General features: G+C 45.6%; 1 protein-coding gene across 2 annotated transcripts in view; it reads right to left on the bottom strand.

Moving 5' to 3' along the window:
- The window catches only part of mafa (MAF bZIP transcription factor a), a 387,413-nt gene that overhangs the window by 42,251 nt on the left and 327,411 nt on the right, over window positions 1-17,751 (bottom strand). Inside the window, exon 2 of one of the 2 annotated variants that reach the window (XM_080186704.1) lies at window positions 10,727-10,793. The exons of the other annotated variant lie outside the window; for it this stretch is intronic. Within the exon in view, the coding sequence (XP_080042830.1) occupies window positions 10,766-10,793 (28 nt within the window). The 3' untranslated portion in view covers window positions 10,727-10,765. Of the gene's footprint in view, window positions 1-10,726; window positions 10,794-17,751 lie in introns of those variants that run through there. 2 annotated transcript variants of the gene reach the window in all.

Here is a 17,751-nt window from a genome sequence, read left to right as displayed (position 1 = left end):
GCATGGGCAATCCACTTAACCTACACATCTTTGGACACTAAGGGTCAATTCAGGGGCAAATGGATTCAATCAGAACTTTCAAAAGGTAACTGAACGTATACTTGAAAAGCGAACAACAAGGCAATCAGAAAATGAGTGTTTGACAGTCCTCATTGTACGTGCATCCCTGACTGAGACACAAGAGCAAGGCTCCAAGCTAATTTGTTGAAACTTGGCTGAAGCTAATTGTAAGATCCCCAATAGCTGCAGAAATCCCTTAATGTAACATGGACCAGGATTGAACCTTCCATCCTTAGCAGCACACTAGTTACCTGCAAAACCAATGGAGGGGGTAACAGCACAGCAAGGTTGGAGAAGCAGTGCCTAAATGGATAAACAAGTCCAACCCTTGCATGGACAGTGTGTAACTTGCCCCTCTTTCTGTACTTAACTCTTCCAGTTCTGGCTTTATGATGAGAAGAAAAGAGGGGTGCATCTCAAAGCAAGCTGCGCACCAGCATTCGCATCAGAGAGATAGAAGGAGACCTAAAGAAAATAGTGCTCAGGCTTCAGGAACAAAACCAAGTGATTGTTGGTATTCCTAACCAGAAGAGAATGTCATAGAATCCCTACAGTGCAGAAGGAGGCCATGCAGCCCATTGAGTCCATACTGACACACTCCTACCCCGGGTTTATCCCTGTGACCCCATGTATTTACCCTGCTAATCCCCTGACACTAGGGTCAATTTTAGTATGGCCAATCCACCTAACCCGCACATCTATTGACTCTGAGAGGAAACCGCAGCACCAGGAGAAATCCCACACAGACACCGGCATAACGTGTAGCCTCCACACAGACAGTGACCCGAGGCCGGACTTGAACCCCGGGTCCCTGGTGCTCAAGCTCTTTCTCAAACACCCACTTTAAGCAGATGTTTGGACAAAGGGTTAATTTTAACAGAGTCTCCCTTAGCTATGACTAGTAGATATACAGCTTGCAGAAACCAGAATACAAATTGTGCAGATAAACAACGAACAGATGAATCAATCACTTGGGAGCAGCTGGGGAGCTCCAGTCGTTTCTCTTGTGTCTACATGCGTGGAGGTGAGGTTGAGAGAAAATAGAGTACAGAGGAATTACACAATGACACTATCAGATACTGTCAGGACAGAAAGAGGGATGTGTCCAATTCACCATGTTGCCTTAGCCTCGTGCTGTGCTCTGTTGATAACAGTCCCATTCCCTGCACTCTCACTGTTCTGCAGCACACCATTGGGTTATTGCCAATTTTGATGGCACTTTGGTTTGGTGGATGGAAACTGCCCAAAGTAGTTTTCTTTGTGATTTGTTCACAGTTGTTGGGAAAGGGGACATTTGTTCTAGCTGTCTGGGCTAGGTTCCAATAAAAACCCTGCTGGTCAAAGGTCAGTCCACTCATTTTAACCTTTCGCTTGCCAGAACACTGTCTCTTTAACAAGAGGATTTGAATCCCTCAGCTGCAATAAACCACACTTTGATGCAGAGCAATAATTGGCTACAAAATAATTGTGAGGATCCACAGGAGAGTTAGAAAAATAAAAATAAAATAAAGCACGAAGGTCAGAAGTGATTCATTCTGAAATAAAACATATTTTGCTTATTGATTGCATATTGCACAGGTTTTTAAAACCCAAATTTGGTGTCACATAACTTCTGTTGGTTGTTTGGTATCTATCAGTACGTCGGTACAGCTTCTTTCTTGAAGCACAACTTGTTATTTGCAAGTCATTATGTAGGTTATTGGCCCAAATTTTACATTAACAATAAATGATGGGGCTGTCAGCACTTGCTGGTAAATTACACAGTAACTTCCATAATCCAAATCTGCTAAATCAAAATATTTCTACATTCCTAAATACTAGAAAGCTAGAAATTGTGGTGGGGATTACTCTGCCCTACTATGGGTTTTTCCAAAACAGTAATCTCACTGGACAGATTTGGGTGGCACGGTGGCTAGCACTGTTGCCTCACAGCGCCAGGGATCCGGGTTCAACTCCTGGCTTAGGTCACTGTCTGTGTGGAGTCTACATGCTCTCTCTGTGTCTGCATGGGTTTCCTCCAGGTGCTCCGGTTTCCTCCAACAGTCTGAAAGATGTGCTAAATTCCCCCTCAGTGTACCCAAACAGGCGCCAGAGTGCGGTGCCTAGGGATTTTCACACTAACTTCATTGCAATGTTAATGTAAACCAACTTGTGACAACAAGAAGTCTCACAACACCAGGTTAAAGTCCAATAGGTTTATTTGGTATCAACGTATTGGACCTTATTGGAGGTCTTGCTGCAGCTGTATAGGGCATTGGTGAGGCCGCAACTGGAGTACTTTGTGCATTTTTGGGTGCCACACCTGCGCAAAGATATTTTGGCCTTGGAGGGAGTGCAGAGGAGGTTTACTAAGCTGATACCGGAGTTGAGGGGGTTGAGCTATGAGGAGAGGCTGAATAAACTGGGCTTGTACTCGTTAGAGTTTAGAAGAATGAGAGGAGATCTCATTGAGACGTATAAGATGATGAATGGGATGGATAGGATAGAGGTGGAAAGACTCTTCCCGCTCAAAAAAGACAATAGGACTAGGGGGCACAGCCTCAAGATAAAAGGGGGGCGGTTTAGAACGGAGTTGAGGAGGAACTTCTTCACTCAAAGGGTGGTGAATCTCTGGAATTCTCTGCCCGTTGAAGTGGTGGAGGCTGCCTCGCTAAATATTTTTAAGACGCGGGTTGATGGGTTTTTGATAAGAGAGGGGATTAAGGGTTATGGGGAGAGGGCGGGCTCCTATTTCTTATGTTCTTATGTTCTTATGTTCTTAACTGGTGTTGTGAGACTTCTCATTGTGCCACCCCAGTCCAATGTTGGCATCTCCATATCATATTTGTGGCAATAATCAATAAACTTAAAACTCAAACTTAAATGAAAAAATTGTGGCTTCAATGTATACTGTCTGCAAGATGGAACAGCAACAACTCATTAAGGCTTCTTTGACAGGAACTGACACAACTGCGACCTCTGCCACGGGAACATCACTACCTCCTAAAAGTCACACACCATTCACTTATTCACTGCTGCTGGGTCCAAACCCCGGAACTTCCCATCAATCAACATAGTGGGATCTTCTTCAACACACAGATTACAACTACAGAGGAAGGCCCATTGCCACCATGAAAGGGCAAGCAGCAATGGGCAATAAAATGCTGATCTTTCCGGCAACACCCATGTGCCGAGAATGAATAATGGCGAGAAAAACATTCCAGCCCTGATTACGTAGAGAATGGTGCTTTCCTGCTCTGAAGGTAGGTTAAGCCCTGCCAATTCAATCTAGTTGCTTGGGAAAGGGATCATCCAGGTGAGGACTGGCTGTGAATCTTGACACCCCAACCTAACAAAAGTGACCTAACTCCATTTTGAAATTTTCAATCGACCCCACTCCACTGGAAGGAGAGAGATTCAGATTTCTCCAACCTTTTGTGTGAGAGGGTGATGCCTGACATCACCCAATGAACGGTCCAGCTCAAATTCTGAGGTCTCACTCCCTTGTTCTGGGATCCTCCCCCCTCACCCCCCACCCCCACATCCCCCAGAAGCCCCACCAAAGGTGATAACTTCTCCCCCTTGACCCTATCAACGCTTAATCTTCAACACCTCAGTTAGATAACTTCTTAATCTTCTACATTCAACAGAGTATGGGACAGATCCCTGCCAACAGAAAACTCAGTGATGAGGGAAGGCAGGCGACATTTAGGCAATAAGCCTCAAGAAAAGTTGACTAATGGGGATGTCACAGAATGACATAAAAGAATTGAATATCTACTTCAAATGCAGGGACAAGTTAAAACAGAGTCAACCTAGCAAAAGGTAAAGTTTGGACTGGTGTTTGGGAGATCTTTTAATACAAGGCCACTTAGTCACATGGGGAAAGGACTCCTGGGGAGGCCAGAGGCACCTAACCTGCATATGGCCTATGAAACAGTAGAACAGTGGAAATGAGGTCGGGGGGGGGGGGCGTGGTGGGGGTGTTGAGCCTTTCAAGACGGATAAGGATTGGTGAGTGACACAGCAGTCCTCATCTGCATCAGTCCTGTGGTACAGCGGCATGGCGGCACAGTGGTTAGCACTGCTGTCTCACAGTGTGCGAAAACCGGGTTTAATTTCAGTCTTGGGTGACTGTGCAGAGTTTGCACATTCTCCCTGTGAGTGCGTGGGTTTGCTCTGGGTGCTCCAGTTTCCTCCCACCGTCCAAATGTGAACAGGTTGGGTGGATTGCCCACGCACATTAGTGTCCCAAGATGTACAAGTTTGGGGGATTAGCAGAGTATGGGGTTATGGGGATAGGGCTTGGGTAAGATTTGGTGCAGAGCCAATGGGCTGAATGACCTCCTTCTGCACTGTAGGGATACTATGATTCTATCTATGACGCTCAAGTGACTAGGGCAGCTGCTTGGTATGAACGACTGGTCTTCTGCCGGTTGGTTGGCTCACAGAACGGGCACGGTTAGAAAGACAAGGTGCCCCTCCATGCGAAACACACAAGATTGTGACAATCTGTTTGTCGGCTTCATTTAATTGTGAGCATAAGCCGGGCGGAAAGCTGGCATTCTGCAGTGTCAGATGGCAATGATAACTCTCTCCCCCCCCCCCCCCCCCCCCCACCAACCACCCACCCCACCCCACCTCCGCCTCCCCTACCCCCGCCACTGCCCCTCCGGAACCTGCAGCCTAATGACCCATTCCAGCCGTTCATTCCAGATTCACTCCTGATGGTGTCCTCCATATGTACGTGAGCAAGTACAAATGGCAAACGCTGTTACTTCTGCAGCTTCTGTTTAATCTGTCTGTGTCCCTCTGCAGCACTGCAAGGCACTGCTGATGTACCCAGCCTGCTCACAGCAACTGCGTGCATTGTTTACTCATCTGACAGCCTAGCGTTCAACACCTGTCACTGAAACCAGACTATAGGAAAACTCCAGTCATTACCCGTGATAGATAAGTTTTTAATAAAAACATGTTCTGCTCAGCCAGCCAGATAAGTATTATTCAGCATTCCCGAGCAGCTTACACATTGACTTTCCTGCACGCTGTCTACTGTATTATTTATATTTACTGCTTTCAAGTGCATTTTTACTGATATAATTGAATTTGTTTGGCTTTTAATGTATGAAATGTAACCAGAATTTCTATATTACATAGAGAAGCAATTTGTTTCCAGAATAATTGGAGTAATCAACAGCTGAGAGGTCCCTTAATTGAGCTCTAATCTTAAGCCTTTGGCCTCCAATATTCAACCCCAGTTGATACAATTTTAATAAATACTCCCCCCCCCACCAACCCGTTCCCCCCCTTCCCTTAGGATAACTCACCAAGGTCGGCAAAAACAGGAGCAGACAAATAATAAAAAAGCAGGCCCTCCAAAGCAGCAATGAGACTTGGAAAGAAATCACGTGCGTTCTCAGCCTACAAGTTAATGGATGGAGACTGATTTCTGTGTGTGAAGTTCCGCATACAGAGAAAGCATGCCATTCATAGAGCACATAGGGGAGAAGGAAAGGAGAGGGTGCAGAATTTATTGAAATAGAACACTGTTAGAGAGTTTGAAAGAGTTACAGTACAATTTTAAAAGCACAGAACAAGAGTAAAGGTAGACTTAGAGGGTATGCTGGGGACAGCATACTTCTCCCCATGTCTAATGTGGGTTGCCTCCAGGTGCTCCAATTTCCTCCCATAGTCCAAAGATGTGCAGGGTTAGGTGGATTGGCCAAGCTAAATTGACCCTAGCGTCAGGGGGATTAGCAGGGTAAATAGGAAGGTCACAGGAATAGGGCCTGTGTGGGATTGTGGTTGTTGCAGACTTGATGGGCCGAATGGTCTCCTTCTGCACTGTAGGGACTCTGTTCTATTCTATGAACGTTGAGTCATGGTTTAACTCCTGAGTTAAAATCGCAGACAGAGGAACATTGTACGGATATGTTAAACATCCACCCTTTGATATCAGTAGCCCTAAGCTCTTGCGATAGTCATTTACAAGGGGTGAATTATCATTGGCACTATCCGGCTTGTCCTGCATAACTTCATGTGGCACGGTGGTTGGCGTTGCTGCCTTCCAGCACCAGGGGCCCGTGTTCAATTCCGGTTTTGAGTCACTGTCTGTGTGGAGTTTGTGTCCACATGGGTTTCCTCTGGTGCTCCAGTTTCCTCCCACAGTCCAAAAGACGTGCTGGTTAGGTGCATTGGCTATGCTAAATTCTCCCTAGGTATACCTGAATAAGCATCAGAGCATGGTAACTAGGCATTTTTACAGTAGTTTCATTTTTCTGCTTGTTGAATGTGTGTGATTGGCAAACCTAGAAGTGACCGTAGTGCTGCTTCCTCTCATGAATGCTGAAACATTGCAATTTTACACTGGCTGGCCAATTAAGCAACATTGGTCCAGCATTGCCAGCGGGGTTGTGAGCATGGCAATGGCAGGTCGTATGGTGACCTGGCTTGGGTGGAGGACGGTGGTATACCATGAACCAAGCCAGCTCCCTGAAGTTTGCCTGGAGTTGGGCAAGAGCTGTGGGCAACAGAGTGGAAGATTTGGCACAAGTGATGTCTTTAGCGTCCAATGGGTGCAGCATGTAGGCTGCCAATGCTGGTGGGCACTCAGCCCCACGATTGCCAAGCAACAGCCTGTGCTCTCTAGTGGAGGCACAGAGTGGCCCTGTATGAAATATTCATGCCACAGGATAGAAAGTTGAGGCCACCCCACTAGACGAAGAAGACCTGGAAGGGAGATGGCTGCACAGGTGAACGGGCATGGTGTGGTGTACCACACATGGATCACAATAGGGGAAACAGTTCAATTATATTCTGCCCTCTGCAAGGGTAAGAACCCACTTGGCATGGAGCAGAGTATAGATGTCTTTGAAGGGATGGTGTAATGAAGATCAAGAGAGATGCCAAAAGGCAAAAGGGTGGGACATTTGGTTGTTCACCTTGTATGTATGGAAGGGTGAGGAGTCCCACTCTGACAGTCATTTGAAGTTGGCTGTTCTGAGGCTGGAATGGTGTAGCAGGTAAAGGCTAGACTAATGAATGAATTTGTTCACATTCAGGAGAAAAGAAGTCATAACGTCCAGGGGTGCACATAAACAGGTGGTGGGGTATCCAATATCCTGATTCTGTCTACGTTTGTGATGGATCCCTGGATTGGAGGGTGAGTGAGGAGCAACGTCTTCAGGGAGTCTGGGGTGTTGCAGGACAATAAGAATTCAGTGATGTTATGGGTAATGTGCAGGAAGGGTTGGCTTGAGGCATCTCCAGTCAGGACAAATCCAGATTTTCCATAGATTGGCCAATCACAGTGCCTCATTGAGCCATGTGCCCATTGAGACAAGCTACCATCGTGCTTGCGCAGACACTCAGCAAGGGTGTTCTTAATGATCTAATCTGTTTCTTCCTCAGAAATGCCATCTTCAGGACTGACCTGGAGAAGCACCCATAACTGGTTCACCTAATCGTGAACCTGTTGTGGAGATCTCCTGTCCCCATGTTATCCACTTGTTGCCCTAGTGACAGAGCAAGCTAGTAATTCACCCCCAGCACATTGTTACTATTGCCTTGTCATTGGGAGTTGCACAAGAGCAGATCAGGATGACCACTCCTCCAGTGAGAAAAAATAAGATGTGTTACTCTTTCCTTGCTCCAGTGACTCCTGGGATTTCCTGTGAGGAGGATTGCTGTAATGTAGCTCCACCTTCCCTGTTCCATTGCACAATGCACTCAGTGTACTGAGTACAGTGTACAACGCAGTGTACTAGCTCCATCCTGATGTTTGACCATTTAACCTAGACCAGCTTCCATTTATAAATCAACCTCAACAGAAACAAACTTCCTTTAGGTGCTTGATTGAATGGTAACAGAAATGGTAAGAAACTTTGTGAAAGAATTTACAAAGCATCTGGGTTTATCCCCTCACCCATTATGGATACATCTTGTCCTTGGACAATATCGTCTTTCGATTGTCAGATTGGAAGAACTTGCATTTCACTGTTGGTTGGCACAGCTTAATTAACATCTCACCAGTCTCCTCCATCAGGCAGGCTCAGTGACTCATTATTTCCCTTGCCCCATTTTCTTTTAAGCTCCAGGTTCAACTGCTTGCAGATCTGCAAGACATTGATTTGTTTTGATTCTGGCCTTGGGTGACTACCTGTGTGGAGTGTGCATGTTCTTCCTGCATTGGCATGTGTTTACTCCGGGTGCTCTGGCTTCCTCCCACAGTTCAAAGATGTGCAGATTAAGTGGGATTGGCCATACTGAACTTCCATTCACCTGTCATCCCTGTGTTCACTAACCTCCCCGTAAAACGGCATCTGGATTTTGAAATTCTCATCCTTGTTTTTAAATCACTCCATGCTTATCTCTGAAACCTTCTCCAGCCCCATAGCCCAATGGGATATCTGCCCTTCTCTGACTCTGGCCTCTTAAGCACTGTGGTTGAGTAGGCCCTATGCTTTGGAATACATACCACACTACCTCTTCACCATGCTTTTCTCCTTGAAAGGGCTCCCTAAGAGCTATCTCTTTGACCAAGCATTTAATCATCTGTTTTGATATCTCCTTATGTGACTCTGTGTCATACTTTGTTTTATAACAGTCCACGAAGACCCTTGGGACTTTTTGTTATATTAAAGGTGCAAAAGTAAATATAAGTTGTCGTTGCAAAAAACTCCTGTTTGAGGAACTGTTGAACAAAGGAATCAATTTCTCGGCCTAAAACCTTTCCATGCAGGAGTAAATAGGGGAGGTGTAGGTCTAATGGTGCTATTGCTACTCTATTAATCCAGAAACTCAGTTAATGTTCAGGGCATCCAGGTTCAAATCCTGTCACGACAGGCAGTGGAATTTGAATTCAATAAAAAAATCTGGAATGAAGAATCCACTGATGACCATGAAATTATTATTGATTGTTGGAAAAACCCATCTGATTCACTAATGTCCTTTAGGGAAGGAAATCTGCCATCCTTACCTGGTCTGGCTTAATGTGGTTGACTCTCAACTGCCCTTGGGTAACTAGGGATTTGCAATAAATTCTGGCCAGCCAGTGATGCAGAAGTCCCATGATTGAATAAAAAACACAAGTAGAGATAATGAAAGGTGAATATTCTGGCATAAATGCAAGTAAAAATGCATCAAAGAACATAAGAACATAAGAACTAGGAGCAGGAGTAGGCCATCTAGCCCTTCGAGCCTGCCCCGCCATTCAATAAGATCATGGCTGATCTGTCGTGGCTCAGTTCCACATTCCCGCCCTCTCCCCATAACCCTTAATCCCCTTGCTTATCAAAAACCCATCAACCCGAGTCTTAAAAATATTTAGCAAGGCAGCCTCCACCACTTCAACGGGCAGAGAATTCCAGAGATTCACCACCCTTTGAGTGAAGAAGTTCCTCCTCAACTCCGTTCTAAACCGCCCCCCCTTTATCTTGAGGCTGTGCCCCCGAGTCCTACTGTCCTTTCTGAGTGGGAAGAGTCTCTCCACCTCTATCCTATCCATCCCATTCATCATCTTATACATCTCAATGAGATCTCCCCTCATTCTTCTAAACTCTAACGAGTACAAGCCTAGTTTATTCAGCCTCTCCTCATAGCTCAACCCCCTCAGCTCCGGTATCAGCCTAGTAAACCTCCTCTGCACTCCCTCCAAGGCCAAAATATCCTTGCGTAAGTGCGGCGACCAAAACTGCACACAGTACTCCAGCTGCGGCCTCACCAATGCCCTGTACAGCTGCAGCAAGACCTCCCTACTTTTATATTCAATCCCCCTCGCTATGAAGGCCAGCATCCCATTAGCCTTCCTGACCACCTGCTGCACCTGCAGGCTGGGTTTTTGCGACTCATGCACAAGGACCCCGAGGTCCCTCTGCACCGCCGCCTGCTGCAGTTGAAACGACAAAGTCTAAATAAAAATAAACCCGATCGACAAACTGATACAATAGTCTTCCTCTGTGGTCTTTAATCTATCAATCTGTATCTGACTTTATCAACAAAGGGAAGACAACCAATGTGGTCTGATGTGGTTTCTCCACACTGTTCTCACAACATGGAGGTTTTAAGTGTGATTTCAAATCCAAGGATCGTCTGCCAATCATCGGGTGGAATTTTACAGACCAGTCACACGGGGGCGAGGCTAGAAAATGTAGTGAGCCATTTAAAATACACTGACTTCAACAGGAGTGGAAAATTCCATTTGTGAGAAAAATTACCAGGTTCTCAATGGATTCTGAGATCAGATTCAAAATTTCCCCACAGTTTCTTGAAAATCAAGAATCCTTACAGTGCAGAAGGAGGCCACTGGTCCATCAAGTCTGCACTGAATCTTTCACAGTGTATCTTACCAAGGCCCACCTCTCTGCCTTATCCCCATAATGCTACATATTTACCCCACTAATGCCCCTGGATAGGGACAATTTAGCATAGCCAATCGACCTAACCTGCACATCTTTGGGCTGTGGGAGAAAATCAGAGCACCCGCAGGAAGCCCACATGGACACGGGGAGAATGTGCAAACTCCACACAGACAATGACCCAAGGCCAGAATTGAATCTGGGGTCGCTGGCGCTGTGAGGCAGCAGTGCTAAGCATTGTGCCACCGTGCTGCCGAAAATAAGTCAATTGCATCAAACTGGGTGTACTTGGTGTACCTAAAGGCGATCTATTTCTCCTCCCAAGTACATGCTGAGTGTCGGAAGTGATGTTGCTATTCCTCCCAACTCGGTTATTCAGCATTGGATAGCACAAATGTCCTACAGAGAAGAAAAATAATTGGAAATTGAGTCAGACACCGGTAAGTAAGCAAATCTCAATTTAACCTGTGTGCTAGTGTAGGGGGTCTTGGCAGGACAGGGGGTAGCATTCGTAGCAGACGGTCCAGGTCTGACTTCCACCTCAGGACTTGATGGGCAAGGAAGGTGCACGTATAATGTGACCAGATCGACCTACAAATTTGTCCAACAGACACCAATGGCAGGGACATAAGTGTGGGAAAGATTTCTGGTCAGCCGTGTGATGGAAAGAATGTTGGAACCACGACCATCACTATCCAAAGCTGCAAGCTACATCACAGGCGCAAGTCAGACTCCCTGAGATTGAAGGAGGTGATGAAGATCAGTGAGAGGGGTGGGGAGGGGGGGGGTGTTGGTGGGGGGGATGGACTGTGAGGGGGTGGGTGTGGGCATTGCCGCGGAGGGGGCACATAATATAAATCAATGATACACTTTAGAAAGATTGCAAATCAGACTTTTTTTCGTCACTTTTAAGTAGTTACGTTCTTTGGAAATGTTGCAATGGCAATATTTCGAAGGGGTTTTATTTCATTTCCCTCTTTAGCTCTGCTTTGTCATTCTATATCCAAGTAGGAAGACAGCTGGCCCCAGTCCTAAGCTAATGTTGCTATTGGCTTGACTACAAGGAGGTCAACAAGAGCACCACTGCGTGGCAAGACAGCCTTATTTTCCATGGTGCCACCTTGCACCTACACAATGCCTATCTCTAACAACCAAGTTAAGGACACATAACAAAAACATGCATTTATATAGCACCTTTCACAGCCTCAAAATGTCCCAAAGTGCTTTACAATCAATTAAATACTTTTGAAGTGCTGCCCCTTTTCTAATGTAAGGAACACAGCAGCCAATTGGCACACAGCCAGGCCCCAGGAACAGAAATGTTGATAACCAGATAATCTATTTTCAGTGATGATAGCTGATGGATAAATGTTGGATGGAACACATTGGCCGCGATTCTCTGGTCTCCTGCTGTGTTTTTCTCAGTAGCGGAAGGCAATGCACCATTGGCTAGTGGTGGGATCTTCTAGTCCCACTGCTGTCAATGGGATTTCTCATTGATTCCACCCCATGTTGCCAGGAAACACCGGTGGGGGTGCATCATCGACGGGACCAGAAGATCCCATCGGTGTGGAGAGTGGTAGATCATGCCTATTCTCATCCTCAAACGAGTGTCATGAGATTGTTTAAGCCCATTTGATTGGGGCCTTGGCTTGCCAACCCGCCTGAAAGACAGTGTCCCCTCAGTTTTGCATTGGAACTGACTGGATTTTGTGCTCAAATATCTGGAGTGAGTCTTGAGTCTATGACATTTTGACTCAGAGACAAGGGCACCACCCTATTGAGGCACAGCTGAGCACAATGTGAAGAACTGAACACAATGTGACATTTCTAAAGCACCATAGGCCAGCAAGTCAGAATCACAATGTAGGTTTCTCAATCACATTTAGGAGGTGCTTTCAATTCTCTCTAATTGTTTGGGAAATCCTGTCTGAGTTCATATTGAAGTCAACTTATCCCAATGTTCATCTGTACTTTTATCCAGGGCTTCAGCTCCAAGGAAAGGAAACCACTTAGTGGCTATTGAAAGGCAGCAGATACAGAACCTCAGGCGCCAGAGTGAAGCTGAGTGAAGTGCAAGGCTGAGAACTTGCTTCACTTTGCCCGAGCGAGCACTGTTTGAGTTAAAACACATCCACGCCGTGGCTATGATTAGCCCATTTTCAAAACAAAAGTGCTTTTATCAATGGAACGAAGACTTTGATCTTTAAACAGCCCCGCTTTGCACGTATGCTTAATAACTGCGCCCTATCCATTATCACAGGAAGCGCAACTGTGATGTTACAGGTTTGAAAAGTCAAGCAATTATGAAACAAATAACTGCCTGTCTGATAGGAAGGAGGTTTAATCTGCTGATGTTAGCCTTGGCTGCCTCTTTGGCTCCAGTTAGCCACGCTAACTAGACCCTAATGCCTTACATTAAACCCTTGATCTCCTTTCTATTATCCCATCAAAGAAAGCCCGTTAGCCCTTTCAACACAGTTAATTTACATTTTATTTTTCATATAAAAAAAGATGCCTTTAAAAAGAGTACAGGGATAAGAGTTGAGCAGGAGGAGCCGATGGTCTTGTGGTATTGTTAACCCAGAAACTTAGCTGATGTTTTGGAGACCTGGGTTTGAAGCCCACTACAGTAGATGGTGAAATTTGAATTCAGAAGAAGTATCTAGGATTAAGAATCTATTGATGACCATAAAGCTACTGTTGCTTGTTGGAAAATCTCATCTCATTCACTAATGTCCTTTGAGGAAGGAAATCTGCTGTCCCTACCTGGTCTGGCCTACATGTGGCTTCAGAGCCACAGCAATGTGGTTGAATCCTCAACTGCCCTCCAGGTAACTAGGGATGGGCAATAAATGCTGGCCAGCCAGCAACACCCATGTCCAATAAATAAAAAAAGAGAAAGCCCATAAACCATATTGACACCAAGAACATTTAATGAAGGGAAAGTGATGCCATAGAATTGTTTCGTACAATGGTGTCAGGGTTATCAGTTTAGCTTTCAAACTTGTGGTCAGTCCAATTTAAGAGTCATCATCCTTTGGTTGTAGTTTGGAACAAAGTGTTCAAGGTAAGTGCTGGTTATTTGGAACAACAGCTCTGTTCCAATGGATATCAGCCACTATTGCAGCCATCACCTTTGCACCATTCAGTTAATTTTTATGATGCGAATACTTCAGTTGACCTGTGATGAGCTTGGTCACTTCTCAACCACGTGGTGATTGGAATGCCTCAGTGGGATGGATTAGCCTGGCCCCTGAATGAAGAGAACTAATCCCCAATCTATTCAGGAATCAAAGCTGAGTGCCCGAACTTGCATTGGCTCCCTTTATCCATCCTCCATGTGCTTCCTGAGCTACCTTGACCATTGGGCAGCAAAGCCTCAATTTTGCAATTCTCCCCCCTTGGTTTCAAATCTCCCATTGGCCTCATCCCTACTGTAACTTCTTCTCGTACTAGAATTTTCTGAGATCCTCCAATTCTGTCCTCCTGTGCATCTACAATTTGAATCACTCCATTGGCGTCTGTGCCTTCAGCTGCTGAAGATTTTGGCTCTGGAATTCCTGCTCTAAGTCCCTCCACATCTCTACCCCTCTTCTTTCATGATGTTTCTTAAACTGAGTGCCTAATAAAAACAATATAAGCATATAAACGCATTTAAATCCCGATAGTTGCACTAAAAAGAAATGAACAGAAACATTTGTTTCCAACCTAACAAAAACAGATCGACCCATCCACTGCCTATGCAGCATGGTAGCACAGTGGTTAGCACTGCTACTTCGCAGCTCCAGGGACCTGGTTTGGGTCACTGCCTGTGTGGAGTTTGCACATTCTCCCCACGTCTGTGTGGGTTTCCTCCGGATGCGCCGGTTTCCTCCCACAGTCCAAAGATGTGCAGTTTAGGTACATTGGCCATGCTATGTTGCCCCTTAGTGTCCCAGGATGCCCAGGTTAGAGGGATTAGCAGGCTAAATATGTGGGGTTACGGGGATAAGGCCTGTCTGGGATTGTTGTTGGTGAAGACTCGAAGGGCCAAATGGCCTCCTCCTGCATTGTAGGGCTTCTATGACTTCAAGGAAGTATTTGGTCTTTTCCACATGTATTGCTGCACTGAAGACTGTAGTATATATTTGGTTACTCAGCTGGATAATTCAGAGATAAGCTACTCTGTCTGATGGCCCAACCTCTGTTCCCATACTGACATGCTGTCTATGGTAGTATTTGATCAACTCAGTGACAACCTGCGGGATGTCTAATTGGCGAACGGCAGCCAGTACCCTGTGGTGCCCTTTGCCTCTGGATAAAAATCTCAGTGAGGAATCACGTCACAGATGGGTGGCTTTTAGTTCAGTGTCTCTCCGCATCGCTGTTCAGGGTCAGTAGTCGGATGAATGCTAGCAGTCTTTGCCCTCGTCCCCAGTGGACAAGACTACACAGCGAAAAAGAACTGCTCCTAATTTCTTCACTTTCACAGTCTTGAGAAACCTGCCTTTAAATTGTGTGAAATGCTGAGTGCCCCGTGGAGATTTGAGCCGAGGTTCTATGACACACTGACATTGGGCATCTCTGCCCATGAATAAGATTAGTTCAAGGAGTTAGTGGCCTAACATTAACCCGGTAATTCTAAATGCAATGACATCGCATTAAAACGATACGGATGGGAATTTTCAGGCTAGCTTTCCGCAGTATTAGAACCATAAAAGATTTTAGCTCCTTTCTTCATTTGCATACTGTACAACCCTAAGCCTAAAGTTTTTTCATCTCAATTCACAGGCGGCATGGTGGCACAGTGGTTAGCACTGCTGCCTTACAGTGCCAGGGACCCACGTTCGATTTCTGGCTTGGGTCACTGTCTGTGTGGAGTTTGCATGTCCTCCCTGTGGGTTTCCTCCAGGTGCTCTGGTTTCCTCCCACAATCCGAAAAACGTGTTGGTTAGGCACATTGGCCATACTAAAATCTCCCGCAGTTTACCCAAACTGGCATCGGAGTGTGGCGACTAGGGGAATTTCACAGTAACTTCATTGCAGCGTTAACGTAAGCCTACTGTGACATTAATAAACAAACTTTAACTTTCATGGATGAAGTTGCGCAATGCAACTGGTTAGTTCAAATGCAGAGCAAGTTATATTTTGATTGCCCTTTTCATGTACTGGAATGCCCTGAGTGTGTGAGCCGGAACAGCAAGGAGTTGAAAAAAAGTCAAGGAGTGAGGTTTTCAGAGGGCTGTTTTTTTGAAGGTACAAAGTGGGGAGAAATTTTATAACAATCTTTGCAATAAATTTGCATCTTTTTCGAAACGCGTAAGTCAGTCAGCATCTGTATGAGAGAGATGGGTTGTCACATAGAGGAGAATTTTATGGCTCCATCATGGTGGGAGATGGGGGGAGGGGAGAGGGAGGTGCAAGGCTGTAACGTGCAACAAATTGTTCAGAAGTTCATTGACTTGAGAAGGAGTAGAAAAAGGTTTCATAAATTTCTACCCTTGAGGTGGGAACTCTGACAGAACGTAGGCCAGATTCTATGCTCCTACCTGGCGGGTTTTTAGGCAGCAGAGGAAGATGAAATTGAAGGGCAGGATTCTCTCTGGGTTCCCGCCCACTCCTACTCAGATGTGATGCCCATCCTTGCCCCACTTGCTCCAATTATTGGCCAGTTTCTCACCTAGCCTCAAGTCTTAGGCTGGCAGAAGAATTGGAATACCATGGAGGGCACCCACAAAAGATCAGACTTACATCTCAGAAGGGAAATGGGGGATGAGCATGGGTGGCACATTCATCAGAAGCCCGCTTTTGAAGAAGGGTTTCACCCCTTAAGATCGTTGGCCTCTGAAGGGCCCCCAGTGCTCCCCCATGATCAGCGACCAGATCTTCCCACCCTTCCCACCGTGGGGTTCTGCCTCAGCTTATCTGGGACTCTGATGCCCAGACTCAGGCTCAGGGTCCAACGTTCTCCTCTATTTCTTCTTCTGTCCACTGCAGCGCTTTTGTGGTGGAACTGGAAAGCCAGGGTGACTCAGTCAGGCAGGACTTATACCTGAGCGAGGGGTGGAAGTCCCACATACAACCAACTGACCTTCATTCAAGTGTGAAATGGGACGGAGTTGGTTGGGATGCATTTCCTGCTGAATTTTCAGGTAGAGGGATAGCAGGACATTCAAGCCATAATTTGTCTTTCTTTGTTTAAAAACCAATGGCTATGATCATAGAATCCTACAGTGCAGAAGGAGGCCATTCAGCCCATCAAATCTGCATCGAGCACAATCCCATCCAGGCCCCATAACCCCATGCATTCACCCTAACTAGTCCCTCTGACATTGAGGGGCAATTTAGCATGGCCAATGCGACTAACCTGGACATCTTTCGGACTGTGGGAGGAAACTGGAGCACCCGGAGGAAATCCATGCAGACACGGGGAATATGTGCAAACTTCACACAGACAGTGACCCTAGCCGGGAATCAAACCCAAGTCCTTGGTGCTGTGAAGCAGCAGTGCTAACCTCTGTGCCAATGTGCTGATGATGTTGCATTTCAAGAATTCTGATTTTTCTTATTTTAGGTTTCCATCATTTTGTGTGTGTGTATGTGTGCGTGTGTGAGAGTGTGAGAGACAGTGTGTGTGTATATGTGTGTGTGTATGAGAATGTATGTGTTTGTGTTTGAGTGTGTGTGTGTTTGTATGTCTGTGTATTTGTGCGTGTATTTGTGTGTATGTCTGTGTGTTTGTGTGTGTTGTGCTTTTGTTTGCGTCTCCGCTAACAACTTATCATTACGATAATTATTTTCACTGCGCGTCAGTTAGGCAATCTTTGAATAATGTCCCAACAATAATGTCAGCACTGGTGAATGGCCTCAGCTAAAGCATTGTAACCAATTCCGAACAACACACAATTCCTGAATGATGGCGCAGACTTGGAAAGAGAATGACATCAATGAGATGGAACTTTAGTTCTGTGGAAAGATTAGAGAAGGTCAAATGTCCCTTTGGAGCCAAGAGGGTTAGTGGAAGATTTAATAGCGATGTTCAAAATTTTGAGGCATATTGACTGAATACATTGGGGAAGTACTATTCCCATTGAGAGGAGAGTCACTAAGCAGAAGACACAGATTTAAGGTAATTGGTAAAAGAATCAGAGGGGAGATGAGAATTATTTTACAATCGGGAACACAGTGCCTGAAATGGAAGGGGAAGCAAATTCAATCATAACTTTCAAAAGAAAATTGGATAGATACTTGGAAAGGCAACCTGTACAGTTCTCTGGGGAAAGAGCAGGAGCAAGAGATAACTGCCTGATGTTGCTGGGATAGTGTAATGGGCAAAATTGCCTCCTTTGTGTTATATGATTCTTTGGTCCACTGC

Source organism: Carcharhinus amblyrhynchos, chromosome 4 (genome assembly GCF_965287045.1).
Source record: "Carcharhinus amblyrhynchos chromosome 4, sCarAmb.v2.hapA, whole genome shotgun sequence".
NCBI lineage: Eukaryota > Metazoa > Chordata > Chondrichthyes > Carcharhiniformes > Carcharhinidae > Carcharhinus > Carcharhinus amblyrhynchos.
This window is presented reverse-complemented; position numbering and strand designations above follow the sequence as displayed.